The sequence below is a fragment of the Leishmania major genome, chromosome 3 (assembly GCF_000002725.2).
Source record: "Leishmania major strain Friedlin complete genome, chromosome 3".
NCBI lineage: Eukaryota > Euglenozoa > Kinetoplastea > Trypanosomatida > Trypanosomatidae > Leishmania > Leishmania major.
This window is the reverse complement of record NC_004916.2, coordinates 60,767-79,917: the sequence shown is the minus strand read 5'-3', so window position 1 is coordinate 79,917 and position 19,151 is coordinate 60,767. Positions and strand designations below refer to the sequence as shown.

At 66.4% G+C, this 19,151-nt stretch overlaps 5 protein-coding genes and 1 pseudogene across 5 annotated transcripts, besides 1 other annotated feature; all 6 read right to left on the bottom strand.

Moving 5' to 3' along the window:
• Positions 1-772: 772 nt before the first annotated feature.
• Positions 773-2,105, bottom strand: LMJF_03_0290 (annotated as a pseudogene).
• Positions 773-2,105: a sequence feature.
• An 856-nt stretch (positions 2,106-2,961) lies between these two features.
• LMJF_03_0280 (hypothetical protein) lies at positions 2,962-5,889 on the bottom strand (the record flags this gene model as incomplete). Its single annotated transcript, XM_003721658.1, has 1 exon — positions 2,962-5,889. One exon carries the CDS (start codon positions 5,887-5,889, stop codon positions 2,962-2,964), a length of 2,928 nt encoding a protein of 975 aa, XP_003721706.1.
• A 905-nt stretch (positions 5,890-6,794) lies between these two features.
• On the bottom strand, positions 6,795-13,859 carry LMJF_03_0270 (hypothetical protein; the record flags this gene model as incomplete). The annotated part of the gene is made up of 1 exon (XM_003721657.1): positions 6,795-13,859. The coding sequence occupies one exon, from the start codon at positions 13,857-13,859 to the stop codon at positions 6,795-6,797; it is 7,065 nt and encodes a 2,354-aa protein (XP_003721705.1).
• A 1,492-nt stretch (positions 13,860-15,351) lies between these two features.
• LMJF_03_0260 (conserved hypothetical protein) lies at positions 15,352-16,260 on the bottom strand (the record flags this gene model as incomplete). The annotated part of the gene is made up of 1 exon (XM_003721656.1): positions 15,352-16,260. One exon carries the CDS (start codon positions 16,258-16,260, stop codon positions 15,352-15,354), a length of 909 nt encoding a protein of 302 aa, XP_003721704.1.
• A 1,296-nt stretch (positions 16,261-17,556) lies between these two features.
• LMJF_03_0250 (putative ribosomal protein L38) lies at positions 17,557-17,808 on the bottom strand (the record flags this gene model as incomplete). Its single annotated transcript, XM_003721655.1, has 1 exon — positions 17,557-17,808. The coding sequence occupies one exon, from the start codon at positions 17,806-17,808 to the stop codon at positions 17,557-17,559; it is 252 nt and encodes an 83-aa protein (XP_003721703.1).
• A 642-nt stretch (positions 17,809-18,450) lies between these two features.
• LMJF_03_0240 (conserved hypothetical protein) lies at positions 18,451-18,915 on the bottom strand (the record flags this gene model as incomplete). Its single annotated transcript, XM_003721654.1, has 1 exon — positions 18,451-18,915. The coding sequence occupies one exon, from the start codon at positions 18,913-18,915 to the stop codon at positions 18,451-18,453; it is 465 nt and encodes a 154-aa protein (XP_003721702.1).
• Between the last annotated feature and the right edge of the window lie 236 nt (positions 18,916-19,151).

Genomic DNA, 19,151 nt, shown 5'->3' with positions numbered 1-19,151 from the left:
GTCGCTCTTTCGCCGAGTCCATTTCACAGGTACGGCAAGACGAGAAGAGGGAGACGATGGGCGAAGGGGGCAGAGTGTGTCGAGTAAAGCGGGGGCGGGGACGAGTGTGGAGGGGCGTGCGGTGCGGAAGTGTCGCGGGCAGCACCGCCTTTCTTTTTCCTTCCACCTGTGCCCACACCATCCCGCTGCCACACAACACACGGAGAGCCCAAACACCACTCGACCCACTGGCCCCCTCGCATGGCGCGATGCCGGACATGGGCACGCGCGTTACAGCAAAACGGGCCCACTCAGCCCCCCCCCCCACTCCTCTCCACACCCAGACACACACACAGTGGGGGTGTGCGTGCGTTGGGCCGTGCGATGTCACGCACGCCTCAGCGCGTGTATGGGTGCGCCCCCTCCCCACTCCCCCCCCCTCTCTGTCCTCCGGGGCACGGAGGAGAGCAGAGAAAAGATCGTTGAACACATGAAAGAGGCAGGGAGACGTATCGCACTCGCATGGACACACGCACGTGAGGATACATGGGCATCGGCGTGCATGCAAGGAGGTGCACGTCTGTTGCACGCCAGACGGCGTCCCTCTCGCCGCCTCCCCCCTCCGCTTTGTACGCACACATGAGGGTGAGTGTAGCCGGTGGCCGGCACACACACGTACGTGACAGCAGCCGCTGGACGAAGAGGAGCGAAGCGTTTCACCGTTGGTGACCACCGCGTCGCGTCGCTCGCTCGCCTCGTGCAATAACGGCACCCCGCCCCGATCCTCGCCCCCCTATTCCCCCCCCCCACTCCCCGGGACGTCTCCCTTCCTCCGTCCATGCAGCACACGGAGAGATCCGGTGTCGTCCGCTTGGTTCTTCTGGCACGCCGTGCCATAGACGATGTCCCAGAACGTGCTGCCGAGGCCGTAGCCGCGGGTGTCGTCGACGTTGTGGTGCGCGTGGTGGTACCGCTTCAGACCCTTGAAGTTGGCGGAGTTGCAGTGGTGGATGATGTAATGAATGTTGCTGTACAGGCCGTAGCCGCACACAACACCGCCGGCCACGATATCGAGGCAGCTGCCCGCCATGGGGTAGCCGTAGCCGTTGTAGGTGAGCGTGTTGGCCATGACGAGCAGCACTGGCGGGAAGACAAGACAGTCGGGGGTCCATCGGAGTGATTTGGTGAATGCCGTGGAGCAAGAGGTGCAGCAGCTTGCAGAGCAGATTGTCGAAGAGCGGCTCGGGAAGTGCGCGCTCGAAGCGGAAGGCGATGCGGTGGATCACGTGCTCCACGAACGGCCACAGCCCAACCCCCAAAGAGGAAGAAGACCAGTACGAAGAGCGGGCTGAGGTCGCTGACTGCGACCGTGTGTTGGTACCGGTCGTCTGCGATGGCCCTCGCATCTGTGGCGCCGGCGGGGGATGCACGATGCCATGGACGGGCTCATGGCGGCAGGGTAGTTCTGGAAGATCCAGTTCATGTTCGGGTAGTAGAGGTAGGCGTCGAAGCGGCTGCCCCACGTCGGGTTCAGCTGCGTGTAGTCGCGCGTGACGCCACGCACAGTCCACAAGAGGCTCAGTGGCAGCCAGAGGATTACGACGATCGAGTACTTGGTGCGAGAGAAGAACTCGATTAGGCTCAAGTCGAGCAGGCCGCAGTGCGGGACGCAGATGGGGGTATCGATCAAGTGCATCTACTACGGGAGATTGAGGAACATCACTTGCCACACCAGCCCGCGATCGCGGCGGATGGTGAAATCTTTCTAGGCCATCTCACGCACCGTCATACACGGGTGCCACGTGAGCTCCTCGCGCTGGTAATTCTCGTGCTCGCCGAGCGGACCGAGCAATGGAGCTCTCGACCTACCGCACAGAGCCAACAAGGCATTGCAGCAACATGTTCAGCGCGCTCTTCGTGTAAGCATGAAGGTTATACTCGTCCTGGAACACTTGCGTGACGTCCTTGCCGTGGTGGTCCCGCCTGATCGGAGCACCGCTCGGGTGAAGGTTGCTGAGCTCGGTAACATCGCACACGTTGCCCTTGTAGGTGTACACGCACGGCGCCGGCGCCGTCGACTTGCCGAGATGCGTCCACCTCAGCCTTGTACCGCTATTCAGGCGCATCGGCACAGGCGTGAAAGACGCCTGCGTTGGCGCACATGAGTCCGTCAGCTATGCCATCAACCTTGTCGCGCTCCATTAGCGCCCACGGCACTGCAGAGGCTGCAGTCGCGGCCTGCATTGTGCCGTGCGAGCTGCCTTGGAGATGGCGAAACCGACGGATATGTGAAGTGTGCGGACGGCTGTGGTAGGGTGCAACGCGCTACCCGGTAAGTGAAGGATAGTGGGGTGGCGGCTTGCCAGACAGCCGGCTGCAGCGGCTCGTGCAGCGATGGCGCGCCACGTATCCGCTACGAATGAGGACACGACATAAAACAAGGAAAACCTCGTCGGATGACTTCGTGGGTGTGCACGCGCGAAGACGGCTTTCGGGCAGAGAGCGAGGAGGCGTGCAGCATGCGAGAGTGCGTGCACACCGCGAGAAAGACTATGGAAAAGGATTACAAGAGAGAGGCGGTCCCTGTGCAGGGATCGGCGTGGCTGGTGGGTGGCGAAATGTGACGAGACGAAAAGAGAGGGGGCAGTGAAGTGTGTGTGTGTGTGTGCCCCGTCATCGGGGGTCTGTGGGAGACAGACAAGCAACAGCCAAAAAAAAAAACGGAGACGCCGAGGATGCCGACCAACACGTGATGCTGCTGCTGCTGCTCGGTGTTGGCGTTGGGCGGCAGCAGCCGTGGCGCGAACAGGCTCACGTGCAGAGAGCTACAGATGGAGCGCAACGACAACGACGCGGCACTTCCACAGCCCCAGCGCCGGCGAGAATCGAGAACAAGCCCAGCTGAGGGGACATGAAGGCGAAGGAAGCCACTCAGGCAGAGCCGTACACGGGGCTACATGTCCTCCATTCTGTCCACTCGCCTCAATCACGACACACCGGTAGTCCGAGGGGTGCCTTCACCATCAACCCGCGGCACTGCGCTGCACAGACACTGCAGTTATTGAGGTGCGCTTGCATAATATCAAACATGCTCTGCAGTTCTGTGAGCAGCAGCGGCGGTGACGAGGCGGTGGCTACAGTAGCGGAGGTCGACGACGACGGCGTTGTCAGTCGGTGAAGGTCTTGGAGAGACCAGCCTTCAGCTCGTTCCACAAGATAGCGACGGCGCGCGTGGAAGCGCGCACCTGTCGGCAGCGTCAGTGGCACTGCCGCCACGCCCACTGCGGACAGGTGCCGGTGAGGCGAGGAGGTTCCATCGACTCGGCCAGAGAGGTTGCTGTGGGCTTGGCTGGACAGAGCAGAGAGGGACGCTGTCTGCGGAGTTGCCACGCTGTGCAAGCGTGATGCTGACGACACCGCCCATGAGGAGTTGGGAGGAGGAGCTACATCTTGAGTCAGCAGATAGAATTCAGCGCTGTCCACCGCACTTTCCACCACTGCTGCCGGAGTTGGAGAGGATTTCAGGGCATGCTTTACCGTGGAGGAAGGCCCTGGTGGCTGCTGCGCCACAGAAAGTGCTGTCGCCCCTTCCAGCGCCTGACCGACCAGCTCGTCTCCACTCCGCAGCCCCCAGACTTCGTGCCTGTACTGTGGGCACCACCAAGCCTGCGCGTGCAGGAGACTCATCCGCTGTCGTAGCCGCAATGCGGAGGCGAGCGCCGGGACGCGCACGTACAGGGAGGGGTTGATGACGGACACGTCGTAGAGCTCAGGAAGCTGCCCCATCGCCGGGGCTGCCGCACCAGCTTCTCCGCTAAGGTAAGGGACGTGCTCCAGGGCCGGCGGAGGAGGAATCGCTAGAGCGTTATGATGCCCTCGCGCACCCTGCTCCTCTCCAGGAAGCAAAATCGGCGAGTCGTCACCGCTCATTTTGCCCCTAACACCGCCACCACCACCACCACCAACGGTGGTGCGCTGCCTACCACGCTCTTGGCCGGAGGCCCCCGGGGAGAGGCAGCTCTCTCGGCCGTGAGCGCTGCCGGGGTAGCATCGCCGCTGCAGCACGGCGGCCGCCACGGCAGACACAGGAAAGCGTGTGAAGTCCCATCGATGCAGCGCATGGGCAGGGAGGATGCACAGATGCAGAGGTGACGCGGTGTGTTGCTGTGGTGGATGATCTAGCCCACTGGCGGCTCTACTCCCCCTGAGAGTGAGGGTGCCAGCGGCGGGCGTGGGGTGGGCCACGTGGCGTGCCAGCCACCACTCATGCAGCTGGTCCGAAGCTCTCGCAAGAGCTGCGCGCGCGGACGACCCGTCAACGCCTTCGCCACCACCGTTGCCGCGCCGGCGCGGCTGAAACCACGCGGGGGGCGAAGACAAAGACGCTGTCGAAGAGGCGTGTGCCTGCCATTCCTCCGGCGCTACGTAGCGCGTCTGGTAGTCTTCCGGGATGCAGGTGCCACCGACGGCGCTTGCTGCCGCTGCGGATGCTGTCGACATCGCTGCGCCGAGGCCGGCCGCCGTAAGCGGGGTATGGAAGCAGCGCAAGCACAAGTAGTGGCCCTCATACGTACAGAAGAGGAAGGATGCATCAGCAGGCGTGCCGCCGCCGCCGTCACCGGTCCTGTCGCTGCGGTGGTGATCACAACCGGCCCGCGTGCGGCTGTGCCTGTTCGACCGCGTGCCTCCACCTAGCAGCCCGTCGCACTCGCTTGCGGTGCCACCGAAGTCTTCGCTCTCCGGTGCGTCCAGCGGAGCCCTTGCGTTGTGCCGTACACCTCCACGGCCACCACCAGCGCCGCCGGTGGTTTCTGGTGTCACGTGGACTGCAGTCACGGCAGTCGACCTCCCGTCCTCCTCGTCTTCGGCCGAAGAGCTGCATCTCGACAAGCACATGCACGCGCGCCAGAATCTGCCTCGACGCAGCGACATTGTGGTCGTCTGACCCCCGCCACAACAGCTGCACTGCAAGTAGCAGCACGAGCTGGTCAGTCTTGTGCAGATGCTCCGAGTGCGCGCAGAGCACCACTCAGGGAAGCGGAGCTGCGGCTGCGGCAAGACGACGCCGCATCGAGCGCAGCAACCACCCTGCGCAGCGAGGACGGCACGCTGCTCTGCCCGGGTGGCGGGCACGTCGAAGGGCTCACCAACTACACGGCACAGCGGTGCGCGATCGCGCGGTGTGATCGGCGGCGGGGGAGAGGACAAGTGCGACACTGCGGCAGCTGCTGTCATGATCGTGTGCGGGAGCAAAAGCAGGTCGCTATGGGTCGTAACCGAGACGGACGCTGCCCTGTCCGCATGTGTGTTGACGTATCCGTCCGGGTAGATCAGTCGCCGTTCCACTGGCACGCTCGCGCAGCGCACCGGCGGCAGGTCTGCTTTGGTTCCTGAGATGGACGCGGCAGCATTGGTCTCCAGCGCGGCGTCCGCCACCGCAGCGGCCGCGTCCTGCGTGACGGCGTCGTGCGAGACGGGGTGCACCGCCAGCAACAATGCAGCGGCCTCCTGCGCAGCAGACGGCATGATCGGCGCATACGCTGCTGCCACTCGCTGCGCCCACTCTGCCAGGAAAAGTAGGCGACGCCTCTCACACTGCTGCTCCGCCGTGTCCGGCGAGGTCGAGCACGCCACATCAGTGCAAGAGGCCGAGGCGCGCGGTACAGGAAACGCAAGATGTGCGGGGGTGCTGTCATCGGCAGAGGCTCGGCCGTCCTCACCCGCAGTACTCGACGACCCCACCTGGTGCTGCCGGTGCTGCGGCTGAAGCTCCGTCACAATATGCTGTAGTGCGCGGCAGACGTTAGCGAACAGCGGTGAGTGCACGGAGGCGGCCTCATCGTTGGCGGGGTGGCCGTCATGGCCTCCGCAGTCCTCACCGCGGTTCTGTCCACCGGCAGCTGCGTGCATGAACGAAATACCAACGCGCTGTAACTACAGGGCCACATATTTCTGGTTGACGACTCGCGACGCGGCGTTCTCTCTCTCGCGCGCGCCGTGGTTAGGCCAGCGCACAGCGGGCGAGGAGAAGGCCCGATGCTGCGGGCGAAGGTCTGAGGGCGGTAGAGGTGCTGTGTCGGGTACGAGAGGATGGTGAGGCAGCGTCCGCCCAGCTGTGCTAGCTCGCCGCCACACACGTGTGTGCTCAGTTGAATGCTCAGGTGGAAGGGGGTGAGGGTGTTAGGAGGCGCAAGCGAGTAAAGAAGGTGCATACAGTGGTTAGAGTGCCGCGTGCCAAGAATGGCAGCGACGCAGGCAGCAGAGGCAAGCCTACAGGCGCACACAGCAGGCGGCACACGCTCCTCAAACAGTGGTCGTGTGCTGTGACTTTCTGTGAAGTTGCGCGGCAAGCACGACGATACGGGCACTCTGCCGCTCCATCTTCTCGCCTGTGACTTTGTTTGCCCTTGTTCTTCAAGCGCGCGCGCTCTCAGCGATTGAGCTTCGCCACATACGCGTGCACGCGGTGGCACGCGCACGGGTTGCGGCAACGCCATTCATCGTCCATCACATCCCGCTGCTCTTCCTCCTTGCATCATACACTCTAGCGGGCGACTCTCGTCGCCGTGCACGGGTGCGCTGCCACTTCGAGTGGAGGCGGGGCCGGGAGTTGCGGCCCCTTGGCGAACAATACGCAGCCAACGGAGGCGTGGCGGCGGCGGCGAGGACGTGCTGCCGGGGTATGGACGTAGGGTGTCGCAGCAGAGCAGGAGAAGCGATGCAGCACAGAGTGCCTTTCATGTCCATAGGGGCACGGAGGCATGGTGGCGGAGAGGCGGCCGCCAGCGCCCCTAACGGACACGTGAACCGCGCCACTACGCATGGCTGCCTCCACAGAGAGCAGACAAGGCGGCCTCGAGCCGCCGGAACGCTTCCAGGCTTCGCTCCTGCACCGCCGGGTCGACTCCACGCCCGACGCCACGGGAAGCACCCAGGCGCTCCTCCAGCGCTCGTAGCATTGCCCGGGTCTTCGATATAATGCCGCTCCCCGGCAGTCGCGGTGTCTTCAGCCCACCGCCGGAGGTGTGGTGGGGCAGGTACTGAGCCAACACATCCACCCCTTGGAGCCCATTCGACTCAAGAATGTGCTCGTACAGTACGTCGCGGTAAGCCTCCGTTGCAGCCGTGAGGCGCACCTGCGTGTCTTCCTCTGTGCCCGTTGCCTCCACAGCGCGGTGCACCATCCGAGCCCGTGGCGGCTCCCTCGGCAGAGGTGATGCGAGACCACTGCTCACTGCGGCCCCTGCAGTTCGGCCGTAGTGCGCCACCTCGCTGTCCAGCGAATATACAGGTTCTCTGAGCGGCGTGCGTGTGCCTTGCTGCTGTTGCTGTGGTGTGTCGGGGTAGGAGGTATCGTCGCCGTCGGCCGTCAGCAGCAACGACGTCACCTGTGGCCTATTCAGCGCCCGTGCGTATAATACTTGAAGGGCGCGCGACTTAGTCTGCAGTTCACGAGCGACGCGCAGCAGCTGCTGCTCCTTTTCCCTCAGCCGTGCCGCGCGCTCGTCCAGCTGCGCCTCACGCGAGTCCAGGTGCCGCGAGTGCGCAGCGTTCCGCCGCACCTGCGTGGGCTCCGTGGCGACCTCTTCCGCGTCGCTCGTGCGACGGTCGCCGATCAGCTTCTCGGCGAGCACCCGTTCCAGCGGCCGCGCGCGCTCGCGCAGTTCGACGCCTTCGGCCAACAGTCGCATGGCCTCCCCCCTTTCGCGAAGGCGTTCGCCCACCTCGGCGATGAGCTCCGCATCCCGGTGTGGCGCCGCTTGTGGCACGGCAGAGCTGCCTCCCACTCTCACACGGGCAGAGACACCACCAGCTCCCGAGGATGATGCAGAGAGTCGCGTCATCAACGAGGAGGCCTTCACTGAGGCCTGCCGCAGTTTAGCCTTGACCGCTTGCAACTCCGAGGCCATAGCAGCATTCTGCTCCTCCAACGCGGCACACCGATGATGGGCCATGTCGCGCTCCTGCACGTTGTCGAGGTGACGCTGCGCCTCGCTGAGGTCAGCCGACTCTTGCTGGCGCCCGTTGTCGCGGTCGCTCGTGAGGCTTGCCACCTGCGCTTCCAGTGTTGTGCACCGATTCTGGGCTGCTTCGTGTTCCTGCAGAGCGAGGTCGCGGTACAGATTCACTTCGTTTGTGCTCGCAGCAGGACGAGAGCGCAGGTCACCGGCCTCGTCGACGAGGCGTGCTTCCAAGTCCGCCCGCTGCTCCTCAGCTGCTTCGAGGCGCATCTGCCGCTCTCTAACACCCGGAATAACACGCTCCATCGCCTTCTGCTTCTCACTGAGCTTCACCTCTTCACGCAGATTAGCAAGTTGCCGCAAGGCGTCGTCTCTCCCGTCAGCCCGCTGCGGCGCATCTCCCTCATGCGCAATGCACCGACGCGCCATCGAATCAAGGCGCTCCTGCACCTCATTCGCCTTCGCCGCCACTTCTTGCCGCTGCTGCTTCGCGGCCGCGGACGCCTCCCTCAGCTGCGCCACCCGTGACTCGAGGCACCATCGTTCCTCCTTTAAACACTCCTCCTCCTCGACCGTTTCCCGGTACAGCTGCACCTGCTCTCCAGCCACTGCTGTCTCTCCGCGAGCTTCCTCCCTCTCACGCAGGAGAACTGCCATCTCCACCTCCAGCTCGGCGCGCTGCTGCGTGGCGGTGTCTAGGCGCTGCTGCAGCTCCTCGGCGTTCGCGGCCAGCTGCTGGCGCGCCTCGTCGCCGTCCGCGGCCAGCCGTGCCAACTGTGCCTCCAGCTCGGCGCGCTGCTGCGTGGCGGTGTCTAGGCGCTGCTGCAGCTCCTCGGCGTTCGCGGCCAGCTGCTGGCGCGCCTCGTCGCGGTCCGCGGCCAGCCGTGCCAACTGTGCCTCCAGCTCGGCGCGCTGCTGCGTGGCGGTGTCTAGGCGCTGCTGCAGCTCCTCGGCGTTCGCGGCCAGCTGCTGGCGCGCCTCGTCGCGGTCCGCGGCCAGCCGTGCCACCCGTGCCTCCAGCTCGGCGCGCTGCTGCGTGGCGGTGTCTAGGCGCTGCTGCAGCTCCTCGGCGTTCGCGGCCAGCTGCTGGCGCGCCTCGTCGCCGTCCGCGGCCAGCCGTGCCACCCGTGCCTCCAGCTCGGCGCGCTGCTGCGTGGCGGTGTCTAGGCGCTGCTGCAGCTCCTCGGCGTTCGCGGCCAGCTGCTGGCGCGCCTCGTCGCGGTCCGCGGCCAGCCGTGCCAACTGTGCCTCCAGCTCGGCGCGCTGCTGCGTGGCGGTGTCTAGGCGCTGCTGCAGCTCCTCGGCGTTCGCGGCCAGCTGCTGGCGGGCCTCGTCGCCGTCCGCGGCCAGCCGTGCCACCCGTGCCTCCAGCTCGGCGCGCTGCTGCGTGGCGGTGTCTAGGCGCTGCTGCAGCTCCTCGGCGTTCGCGGCCAGCTGCTGGCGCGCCTCGTCGCGGTCCGCGGCCAGCCGTGCCACCTGTGCCTCCAGCTCGGCGCGCTGCTGCGTGGCGGTGTCTAGGCGCTGCTGCAGCTCCTCGGCGTTCGCGGCCAGCTGCTGGCGCGCCTCGTCGCGGTCCGCGGCCAGCCGTGCCACCCGTGCCTCCAGCTCGGCGCGCTGCTGCGTGGCGGTGTCTAGGCGCTGCTGCAGCTCCTCGGCGTTCGCGGCCAGCCGTGCCACCTGTGCCTCCAGCTCGGCGCGCTGCTGCGTGGCGGTGTCTAGGCGCTGCTGCAGCTCCTCGGCGTTCGCGGCCAGCTGCTGGCGCGCCTCGTCGCGGTCCGCGGCCAGCCGTGCCACCCGTGCCTCCAGCTCGGCGCGCTGCTGCGTGGCGGTGTCTAGGCGCTGCTGCAGCTCCTCGGCGTTCGCGGCCAGCTGCTGGCGCGCCTCGTCGCGGTCCGCGGCCAGCCGTGCCACCCGTGCCTCCAGCTCGGCGCGCTGCTGCGTGGCGGTGTCTAGGCGCTGCTGCAGCTCCTCGGCGTTCGCGGCCAGCCGTGCCACCTGTGCCTCCAGCTCGGCGCGCTGCTGCGTGGCGGTGTCTAGGCGCTGCTGCAGCTCCTCGGCGTTCGCGGCCAGCTGCTGGCGCGCCTCGTCGCGGTCCGCGGCCAGCCGTGCCAACTGTGCCTCCAGCTCGGCGCGCTGCTGCGTGGCGGTGTCTAGGCGCTGCTGCAGCTCCTCGGCGTTCGCGGCCAGCTGCTGGCGCGCCTCGTCGCCGTCCGCGGCCAGCCGTGCCACCTGTGCCTCCAGCTCGGCGCGCTGCTGCGTGGCGGTGTCTAGGCGCTGCTGCAGCTCCTCGGCGTTCGCGGCCAGCTGCTGGCGCGCCTCGTCGCGGTCCGCGGCCAGCCGTGCCAACTGTGCCTCCAGCTCGGCGCGCTGCTGCGTGGCGGTGTCTAGGCGCTGCTGCAGCTCCTCGGCGTTCGCGGCCAGCTGCTGGCGCGCCTCGTCGCGGTCCGCGGCCAGCCGTGCCACCCGTGCCTCCAGCTCGGCGCGCTGCTGCGTGGCGGTGTCTAGGCGCTGCTGCAGCTCCTCGGCGTTCGCGGCCAGCTGCTGGCGCGCCTCGTCGCCGTCCGCGGCCAGCCGTGCCACCTGTGCCTCCAGCTCGGCGCGCTGCTGCGTGGCGGTGTCTAGGCGCTGCTGCAGCTCCTCGGCGTTCGCGGCCAGCTGCTGGCGCGCCTCGTCGCGGTCCGCGGCCAGCCGTGCCACCCGTGCCTCCAGCTCGGCGCGCTGCTGCGTGGCGGTGTCTAGGCGCTGCTGCAGCTCCTCGGCGTTCGCGGCCAGCTGCTGGCGCGCCTCGTCGCGGTCCGCGGCCAGCCGTGCCACCTGTGCCTCCAGCTCGGCGCGCTGCTGCGTGGCGGTGTCTAGGCGCTGCTGCAGCTCCTCGGCGTTCGCGGCCAGCTGCTGGCGCGCCTCGTCGCGGTCCGCGGCCAGCCGTGCCAACTGTGCCTCCAGCTCGGCGCGCTGCTGCGTGGCGGTGTCTAGGCGCTGCTGCAGCTCCTCGGCGTTCGCGGCCAGCTGCTGGCGCGCCTCGTCGCGGTCCGCGGCCAGCCGTGCCAACTGTGCCTCCAGCTCGGCGCGCTGCTGCGTGGCGGTGTCTAGGCGCTGCTGCAGCTCCTCGGCGTTCGCGGCCAGCTGCTGGCGCGCCTCGTCGCGGTCCGCGGCCAGCCGTGCCACCCGTGCCTCCAGCTCGGCGCGCTGCTGCGTGGCGGTGTCTAGGCGCTGCTGCAGCTCCTCGGCGTTCGCGGCCAGCCGTGCCACCTGTGCCTCCAGCTCGGCGCGCTGCTGCGTGGCGGTGTCTAGGCGCTGCTGCAGCTCCTCGGCGTTCGCGGCCAGCTGCTGGCGGGCCTCGTCGCGGTCCGCGGCCAGCCGTGCCACCTGTGCCTCCAGCTCGGCGCGCTGCTGCGTGGCGGTGTCTAGGCGCTGCTGCAGCTCCTCGGCGTTCGCGGCCAGCTGCTGGCGCGCCTCGTCGCGGTCCGCGGCCAGCCGTGCCACCTGTGCCTCCAGCTCGGCGCGCTGCTGCGTGGCGGTGTCTAGGCGCTGCTGCAGCTCCTCGGCGTTCGCGGCCAGCTGCTGGCGCGCCTCGTCGCGGTCCGCGGCCAGCCGTGCCAACTGTGCCTCCAGCTCGGCGCGCTGCTGCGTGGCGGTGTCTAGGCGCTGCTGCAGCTCCTCGGCGTTCGCGGCCAGCTGCTGGCGCGCCTCGTCGCGGTCCGCGGCCAGCCGTGCCACCTGTGCCTCCAGCTCGGCGCGCTGCTGCGTGGCGGTGTCTAGGCGCTGCTGCAGCTCCTCGGCGTTCGCGGCCAGCTGCTGGCGCGCCTCGTCGCGGTCCGCGGCCAGCCGTGCCAACTGTGCCTCCAGCTCGGCGCGCTGCTGCGTGGCGGTGTCTAGGCGCTGCTGCAGCTCCTCGGCGTTCGCGGCCAGCTGCTGGCGCGCCTCGTCGCGGTCCGCGGCCAGCCGTGCCACCTGTGCCTCCAGCTCGGCGCGCTGCTGCGTGGCGGTGTCTAGGCGCTGCTGCAGCTCCTCGGCGTTCGCGGCCAGCTGCTGGCGCGCCTCGTCGCGGTCCACGGCCAGCCGTGCCACCCGTGCCTCCAGCTCGGCGCGCTGCTGCGTGGCGGTGTCTAGGCGCTGCTGCAGCTCCTCGGCGTTCGCGGCCAGCCGTGCCACCTGTGCCTCCAGCTCGGCGCGCTGCTGCGTGGCGGTGTCTAGGCGCTGCTGCAGCTCCTCGGCGTTCGCGGCCAGCTGCTGGCGCGCCTCGTCGCGGTCCGCGGCCAGCCGTGCCACCCGTGCCTCCAGCTCGGCGCGCTGCTGCGTGGCGGTGTCTAGGCGCTGCTGCAGCTCCTCGGCGTTCGCGGCCAGCCGTGCCACCTGTGCCTCCAGCTCGGCGCGCTGCTGCGTGGCGGTGTCTAGGCGCTGCTGCAGCTCCTCGGCGTTCGCGGCCAGCTGCTGGCGGGCCTCGTCGCCGTCCGCGGCCAGCCGTGCCACCCGTGCCTCCAGCTCGGCGCGCTGCTGCGTGGCGGTGTCTAGGCGCTGCTGCAGCTCCTCGGCGTTCGCGGCCAGCTGCTGGCGCGCCTCGTCGCGGTCCGCGGCCAGCCGTGCCACCCGTGCCTCCAGCTCGGCGCGCTGCTGCGTGGCGGTGTCTAGGCGCTGCTGCAGCTCCTCGGCGTTCGCGGCCAGCCGTGCCACCTGTGCCTCCAGCTCGGCGCGCTGCTGCGTGGCGGTGTCTAGGCGCTGCTGCAGCTCCTCGGCGTTCGCGGCCAGCTGCTGGCGCGCCTCGTCGCGGTCCGCGGCCAGCCGTGCCAACTGTGCCTCCAGCTCGGCGCGCTGCTGCGTGGCGGTGTCTAGGCGCTGCTGCAGCTCCTCGGCGTTCGCGGCCAGCTGCTGGCGCGCCTCGTCGCGGTCCGCGGCCAGCCGTGCCACCCGTGCCTCCAGCTCGGCGCGCTGCTGCGTGGCGGTGTCTAGGCGCTGCTGCAGCTCCTCGGCGTTCGCGGCCAGCTGCTGGCGCGCCTCGTCGCCGTCCGCGGCCAGCCGTGCCACCTGTGCCTCCAGCTCGGCGCGCTGCTGCGTGGCGGTGTCTAGGCGCTGCTGCAGCTCCTCGGCGTTCGCGGCCAGCTGCTGGCGCGCCTCGTCGCGGTCCGCGGCCAGCCGTGCCACCCGTGCCTCCAGCTCGGCGCGCTGCTGCGTGGCGGTGTCTAGGCGCTGCTGCAGCTCCTCGGCGTTCGCGGCCAGCTGCTGGCGCGCCTCGTCGCGGTCCGCGGCCAGCCGTGCCACCCGTGCCTCCAGCTCGGCGCGCTGCTGCGTGGCGGTGTCTAGGCGCTGCTGCAGGAGATGTGCGGTGCTTTTGAGTGCTGTGTTCTCTTCTTTGGCTGTTCGGAGCTGCTCGGCAGCGGACGTGGCGGCTAGGGCGGCGTTGTGTTGTTCATCGTTGAGTGCTTGCTGGAGGGTCTCGATGATGCTTCGCAGGGCGTGCAGGTCGGCCTCGCTGACGGAGGGTTTTGTGGACACTGCGTCTTCTTCTACGGGATGGACGAGTGTTGCCGTGGACACGACGGAAGCGGGCTGCGGCGAGGGTGCATGCGGCCGGAGGGCTGGAGTCGTGTGAAGTGGCGGCACCGGCGAGGATCGAGCCGGCGTGGCGCTGATGGTGGTAGAGTGAACAACATATCCCGGTGTCACTGACCCGCGTTCCTTGTAGCGCTCCACCACCTGGTAGCAGCGCTGGCAGACGGGAACGGTTTCATTGCTGTAGTAGCGGGGAATCACGGTCTTGGTGGCGGCGCACTTGCTGCAGAGGACGATGCCGCAGCGGTGGCAGTTGACCTTGGTGGAGAAGAAGCCGAAGGGGGCGCCGCAGTCCTGGTACTGACAGACCTTCACCCTCTGCTGAGGCTGCCAGCGGTCCTGCGGGACTACTCCACTGACAGGAGTGGACATGACCGCCCCCCTCCCCCCGCCCTGGCAGCGTGGTGGTGTACTCGCGGGGGAGGGGGCAGGGAAGAGAAGGACTTGCCACCCCCCTACTCTGGCGCCGGTGATATGCGCAGACGCCTGTCACTCGGTGTCTCTCGCTGAGGCGCGCAAGAGCGAGCTACACCCTCAAGAGCACGAAGGAGGCAGGCGGGCAGAGGGAGGCGCGCGGGCGAACGCGGCGTGTCCGCGCGGGTGCGTCAGCAGCCACGCTTCGGCACCCGGTCTCCGGTGCAGGCGATATCGACCCCCCTCTCTTGGTGTCGTAGTCAAGGGGGTTGGGAAGAGGAACTGCGCGTGCCCGTCGACGAGACACCCATGCACGTCACCAGAAGGGGATATGACGATAAAGGCAAAAACGTGCGTGCAGGATGAAGCCCGAGAACCGCAGCTGAGGTGGAGGGCCGCAGACAACAACCACAGGTGCGCAGCGCCTCTACAGCAGCGCGAGTCCCGCGTGCTCTTCGAGTGGCAGTTTAACGAGAACACACGAAACGCGTGCAAGCGCTGGTGGCGGTAGTCGCCGTCGTGGGGTGCTTCCTTGATGCTTACGCGGCTGGCGATGCAGCTTGCGAGGGCGAGGGGTAAGGGCGAGCTTGTGCGCGTGTACGTATGCGGGAGAAGACGAGGAGAAACGGCGGCTGCTTGGGCGGTGCGAGGGAAGCGAGGGCACGTGAGCAGTAGGTGCCACAGCTGCCTCCCCTCCAGACACACACACACACACACACACACACACGTAACACATACAGGCAGACAGACAGAGTTGTGGTGAGAGTGGAAAGGAAGGCGAGGGCGGGAGGGCTGTATATGGAAGGAGAGCAGAGCGAGAGATCGAGCGGACACGTGCGGAGCTGATCATGTGCGCGCGTGTGCGTGTGTGTGAGTGGATGGATGGGGACTCACAGGGAGAAGAACGAAGATATGGACGCACAACATGGACGAGACTGCTGCTGAGCCGATGTTGTCTGTGTTGTGTTCTGCACGCGCGGACACATCTGCCGCATGCGAGAGAGGCCAGAAGTGCACGAGTTGGGGTGGTGTCTTCCCCCCTGTCTCCGCTGTCTGCCTCATACCCGCCTACCAGAGGGCAACGAGAACGGTGCCCCCCCCCCTCCCCCCACCTGGGTGGTTAGCTGCCGCGGCTGGTGAGTGAAACGCGGAGTTCATGGTTTGGGCTAGGGAAGAGGGCGGGAGCGCGGCACAGCGATAAGGGAGATGGAGCGAGACAGGCGCCTGATCACTCCGCACGCACGCACGCACCTTTCCATTGTTCGTTCCGTTTTTCGCTTCGTCGGCTTTCCGGCTTGCTGCTTGTGAAGATGAAGTACAACACGTAACCGCCATACACAGGCTCGCGCGGGAGGCTTTCCAGAGTTTTACGAGCGCGGTCGAGGGAGGTGTGTGTGTGCGTGTGTGTGTGTGTGTGCAGGACAAGAGCGGCCCCGCATGCCCACGTCGCTTAGTCGATGCGTATGTTTTTCTTCTTCGCTACGCCGTTGTTGCGCTTGCCGCGGATGAGCTGGCGGTGGTGGCCCTCCGCCTCGGCAAAGTCCCGCAGTGCTTCGTCGTACTTCACAAAGGGCAGTAGCTCCAGTTCCGCCCCGTACGCAGCGGCGTCGATGGCTAGCCACAGGAACAGCAGCCCCAGCAGCGGGCACACCACGAACAGAGTCCAGTACACGGTGCGGTGCAGGTGCTGCCGCAGGGACTTCTGCTGCGCGATCTTGGCTGCATGCGCCTGGGCACGCAGCTGCAGTATTGCCTGGTGCTCCTGCTGGATGTGCGGCTGCAGGGATGCCCACAGCTGGTAGCTGTGCCAGTAGCGCTGCACCGCAGGCGGCGGAGACTGGTGTCCAGACGCTGAAAGCCCTGAGGCTTCATTGGCGACAGGCGGGTACTGCGCAGAGAAGCGGGCAGGCGGTGGCGCCGGCGACGGCGTGTCACCCGTGCTGTTATTGATCCGGGCCGAAGGTAGGCGGCCGCGAAACGTGAAGCACCGCCGAAGACCATCCCACATCGCTGACTGTGTCTTCGCGGCATCGTGAGACGCGGCCACTTGGTGCATCCTCTCCACTGTAGCCTGTGCTGTCAGAGCAGGAAACCGTTCCGTGAAGAGTGCGTCCACGCCTGCGCTTGGCGAGACAAGCGGTGGCGCATCGGTGGCGGAGGTGCCCCGACGGCGGTCAAACGTGGTCGTGCCGAAGCGTCTCACAAAGAGATCCTCCACGGTAGGCTGCTGCGACGCTGTAAAAGATGCGGACAGAGGCACCTCGCCCCTGGCCGCAGCCGTGATGCGGTGACCCACGGCGCCACAGCATCGCTGGCACAGCTCCGCTGAGAGGCAGACACGTCCAGGCTGCGCAGCCATGGCACTCCCAGCGCATGACACCCGGCGGAGGAGTGCCACTTGGCCGCAGCGTTCTCCATCCGCGCAGACACGCGCCACACATCGCGCAACGCCCTTGCGCAGGTGCGCGCACCTCGCCACCCGACCAACAGACATGGCACGGTGAGTGAAAGCGAGGCAATGTGATATGGAGGGCAGGGAGTCGGGGGAGCGCGCACGGTGCGCAAGCGATCGGGCACGGCGGCTGAGGCGTGGTGAGAGACGACAACAAGAGAGGGGAGGGGGCGCGTGTGTGTGTGTGTGTGTGAGCAGTGACTCAACGTCGCGAAAGCTTCGACGGTGACGGCGTAGCACCGGCCAGCGCAGACGCATAGGTGTAATCAGAAAGAGAGAGAGAGAGAGAGTTGCGAGGATGCCGTCTCAGACCGAGCGCACTGGTGTGCCTGTACGTGTACGCGTGTGTGTGTGTGCTTGTGCTTCGAGAGCAGCACATGCACACATCAGCCACGACAACCCACCCTTGAACGTTCCCATTCCTAAGAGAGAGAGAGAGACACGCTGCTGCTTTCGTTGCCGTGTCCGCCCAGGCCACCTACAGCGATGATCGAGCTCACCAGCGCGAGAGGTGGCCGCGTGAGGGAGGCGCGCGCCACTCATGACACGTCCGACTCAACGGATCGGTCGTTATTTTGGTGCTCGTGTTGCGATGCTTGAATTTGCTGTTTTCCTTTACGTAGAACGACGAGGATGCACACTTGAGTGCGCCCACATAGCTGTGTGTATGTGTGTGAGAGGAAAGGGAGGAGGGCGCTGCTGCTCACGCGCACGCGCACGCGCCGCCACATCGTCCCTCCCTTCCGTTTACAAGGGCGCATACAAGCTCATGAGCGCGCACGTTCATGCCCCTCCCCCTACCCCCGCTCGCTCCACCAAGAAAACATACGAAAATGAAAAACGAAAACAACTGTGCGCAAGAGGGACAGGCAGGCAGGCAGGCAGAGAGGCGGGTGTGTGTGCCTCTCCTCCCGTCCCGCCCTTGCCTGCCTCGCCGCCAACTTGCTTCCATAACAGAGCGCTGTTTCCCGAGCCTGGAAAGTGGCCTGGCCGACCAAGCCTGGCTTCCCTCCGCCGCGGCAATCGCCTACGCACACACACACGACAAAAAAATGATGAAGAGGGCGCGGGCAGGCACTGCCGCGGACAACGAGTGCCACAACGCCCCTCTCTCTCCGCGTATGTGTGCTTGTGTCGATCTGCCTGTGAGCGCGTGTGGCGCGACGACGACGGTACCAGCTATGCCATCGTTGCGGCGTCTTCTTACTGCTTGGAGCCGGCGTTCGTTTTGGCGTGCGAGCGCGCCGTCACGGCGATCTTCTTCACGGACGGGTGGATGGAGCGCTCGATCTTGTCGGCCTTCTTCTTGTCGTTCACGACCAGCGTGTAGAGGTAGCGGCTGCAGCGGACCTTGAACTTGGTGGCGCTGGGGTTGTGCTTCACCTTCACGCACCGCGCATCCTTGCGGGAGCAGATGGCGAGAAACTCCTTCAGGGTCTTGATCTCACGCGGCATGGTTGAAGAGAGGATGGCAACAGAAAACGAAAAAGGATGCTCGAGAGGGGAGAACGAAGCGCTCTGCCTGCAGGTGCGTGTGTGAGAGGCAGACAGGCATTCGTGGGTGCGCCGCGTGGGAGCGAGTGGCGGCGAAGCCCGTGAACGGCGGACGGCGGCGGTGGAGAGAGAAAGTGAGAGAAAGAGATGACAGCGAGAAGGAAGAGTATGCGTGGGCGAGCGAGTTGAGGCGTCACCGAACGCGTGCGCCGCTAAAGACGCAGGATGCATGGAAAGAGTATGAGGGCGGGTGCTGCACAGCCTCATCGACCCTCACCTCTTCTTTAGGGGAAGGGGGAAGGGGTGGCGGAGGCAAGCACACAGGCCTCCGCTATCTCGCACGTTGTTTTGTGGTAGTGGTGGTTTGTCTGCCTGCCTCTCCGGTGCCCTGCACTCCAGTGCACATATATGCACACGCAGAGCGAGCGAGCGAGAGAGAGAGAGAGAGAAAGAGCACAGTGCAGTGGGTGATGGCTGTGGCCGTCGTGAAGGTGATGGATGCATGTGTAGAGGGAAGACGGTTGCACGACTGGTGGCCCTTTCCACGTATGCGGGCTACAACTGTTGCCGCCTCCTTCCGTGTTCCGTGTGTGAGACTGCCGCTCAGCTGCGCTTGCGCTCGCTATGCAGCGCCCCGCCGCTCACGCTGTCATCGCTCAAGAGCTTACTAGAGCTGACACCTCTGCCACCAAAGGCGGGGATGTTGAGAAAGTCGGGGTCGTCGATCTGCCTATTCGGCTTGACGAGATATCGATCCGCCTTCAGCTTGCCCGTCTGCCGGGCCACTGCCTCGCTCTTCGCGTCCAGCTGCAAGCCCTCTGCCTCCTCCTCTCGAGACAGGCGCACAACCAGTCGGTTATAGCCGTATAAGAAGGCAACCATACCAAGGCCGATGGCGGCGGGCTTCTTGAAATCGTCGTACATCATGAGCAGGAGGCCGCCAAGCTGAAGATTGCCTGCGGCGTCGTACAGCAGACGGCGGCGACGCTCCTGCTCAATGCGGTCCCGCTCCTTGCTGCCGCTGAAGCGGCTGTTGCCCATGGCGCGTCTTGCAGTGCGGCGCAGCATGAGCTCCGTGCCCCTCTCGTCAAGGACGCGCGTGTGCGTGCTTGTATGTGTGGGTGGAAGGTTCCCCGACAGGGTGTGTTACTGCGTGCGTGTAGACCTCCCCTCCTCTCTTCCCTTCCATGCACAGGCACTCTGTGTGGAGGCGATGGGCGGCGATGATGGAGTGGCACGCATGCGTGCGAAAGTGTAGAGAGGCAGGCAGGCGGGCAGAGGGCACCGAAGATGCTCAGGGGTAG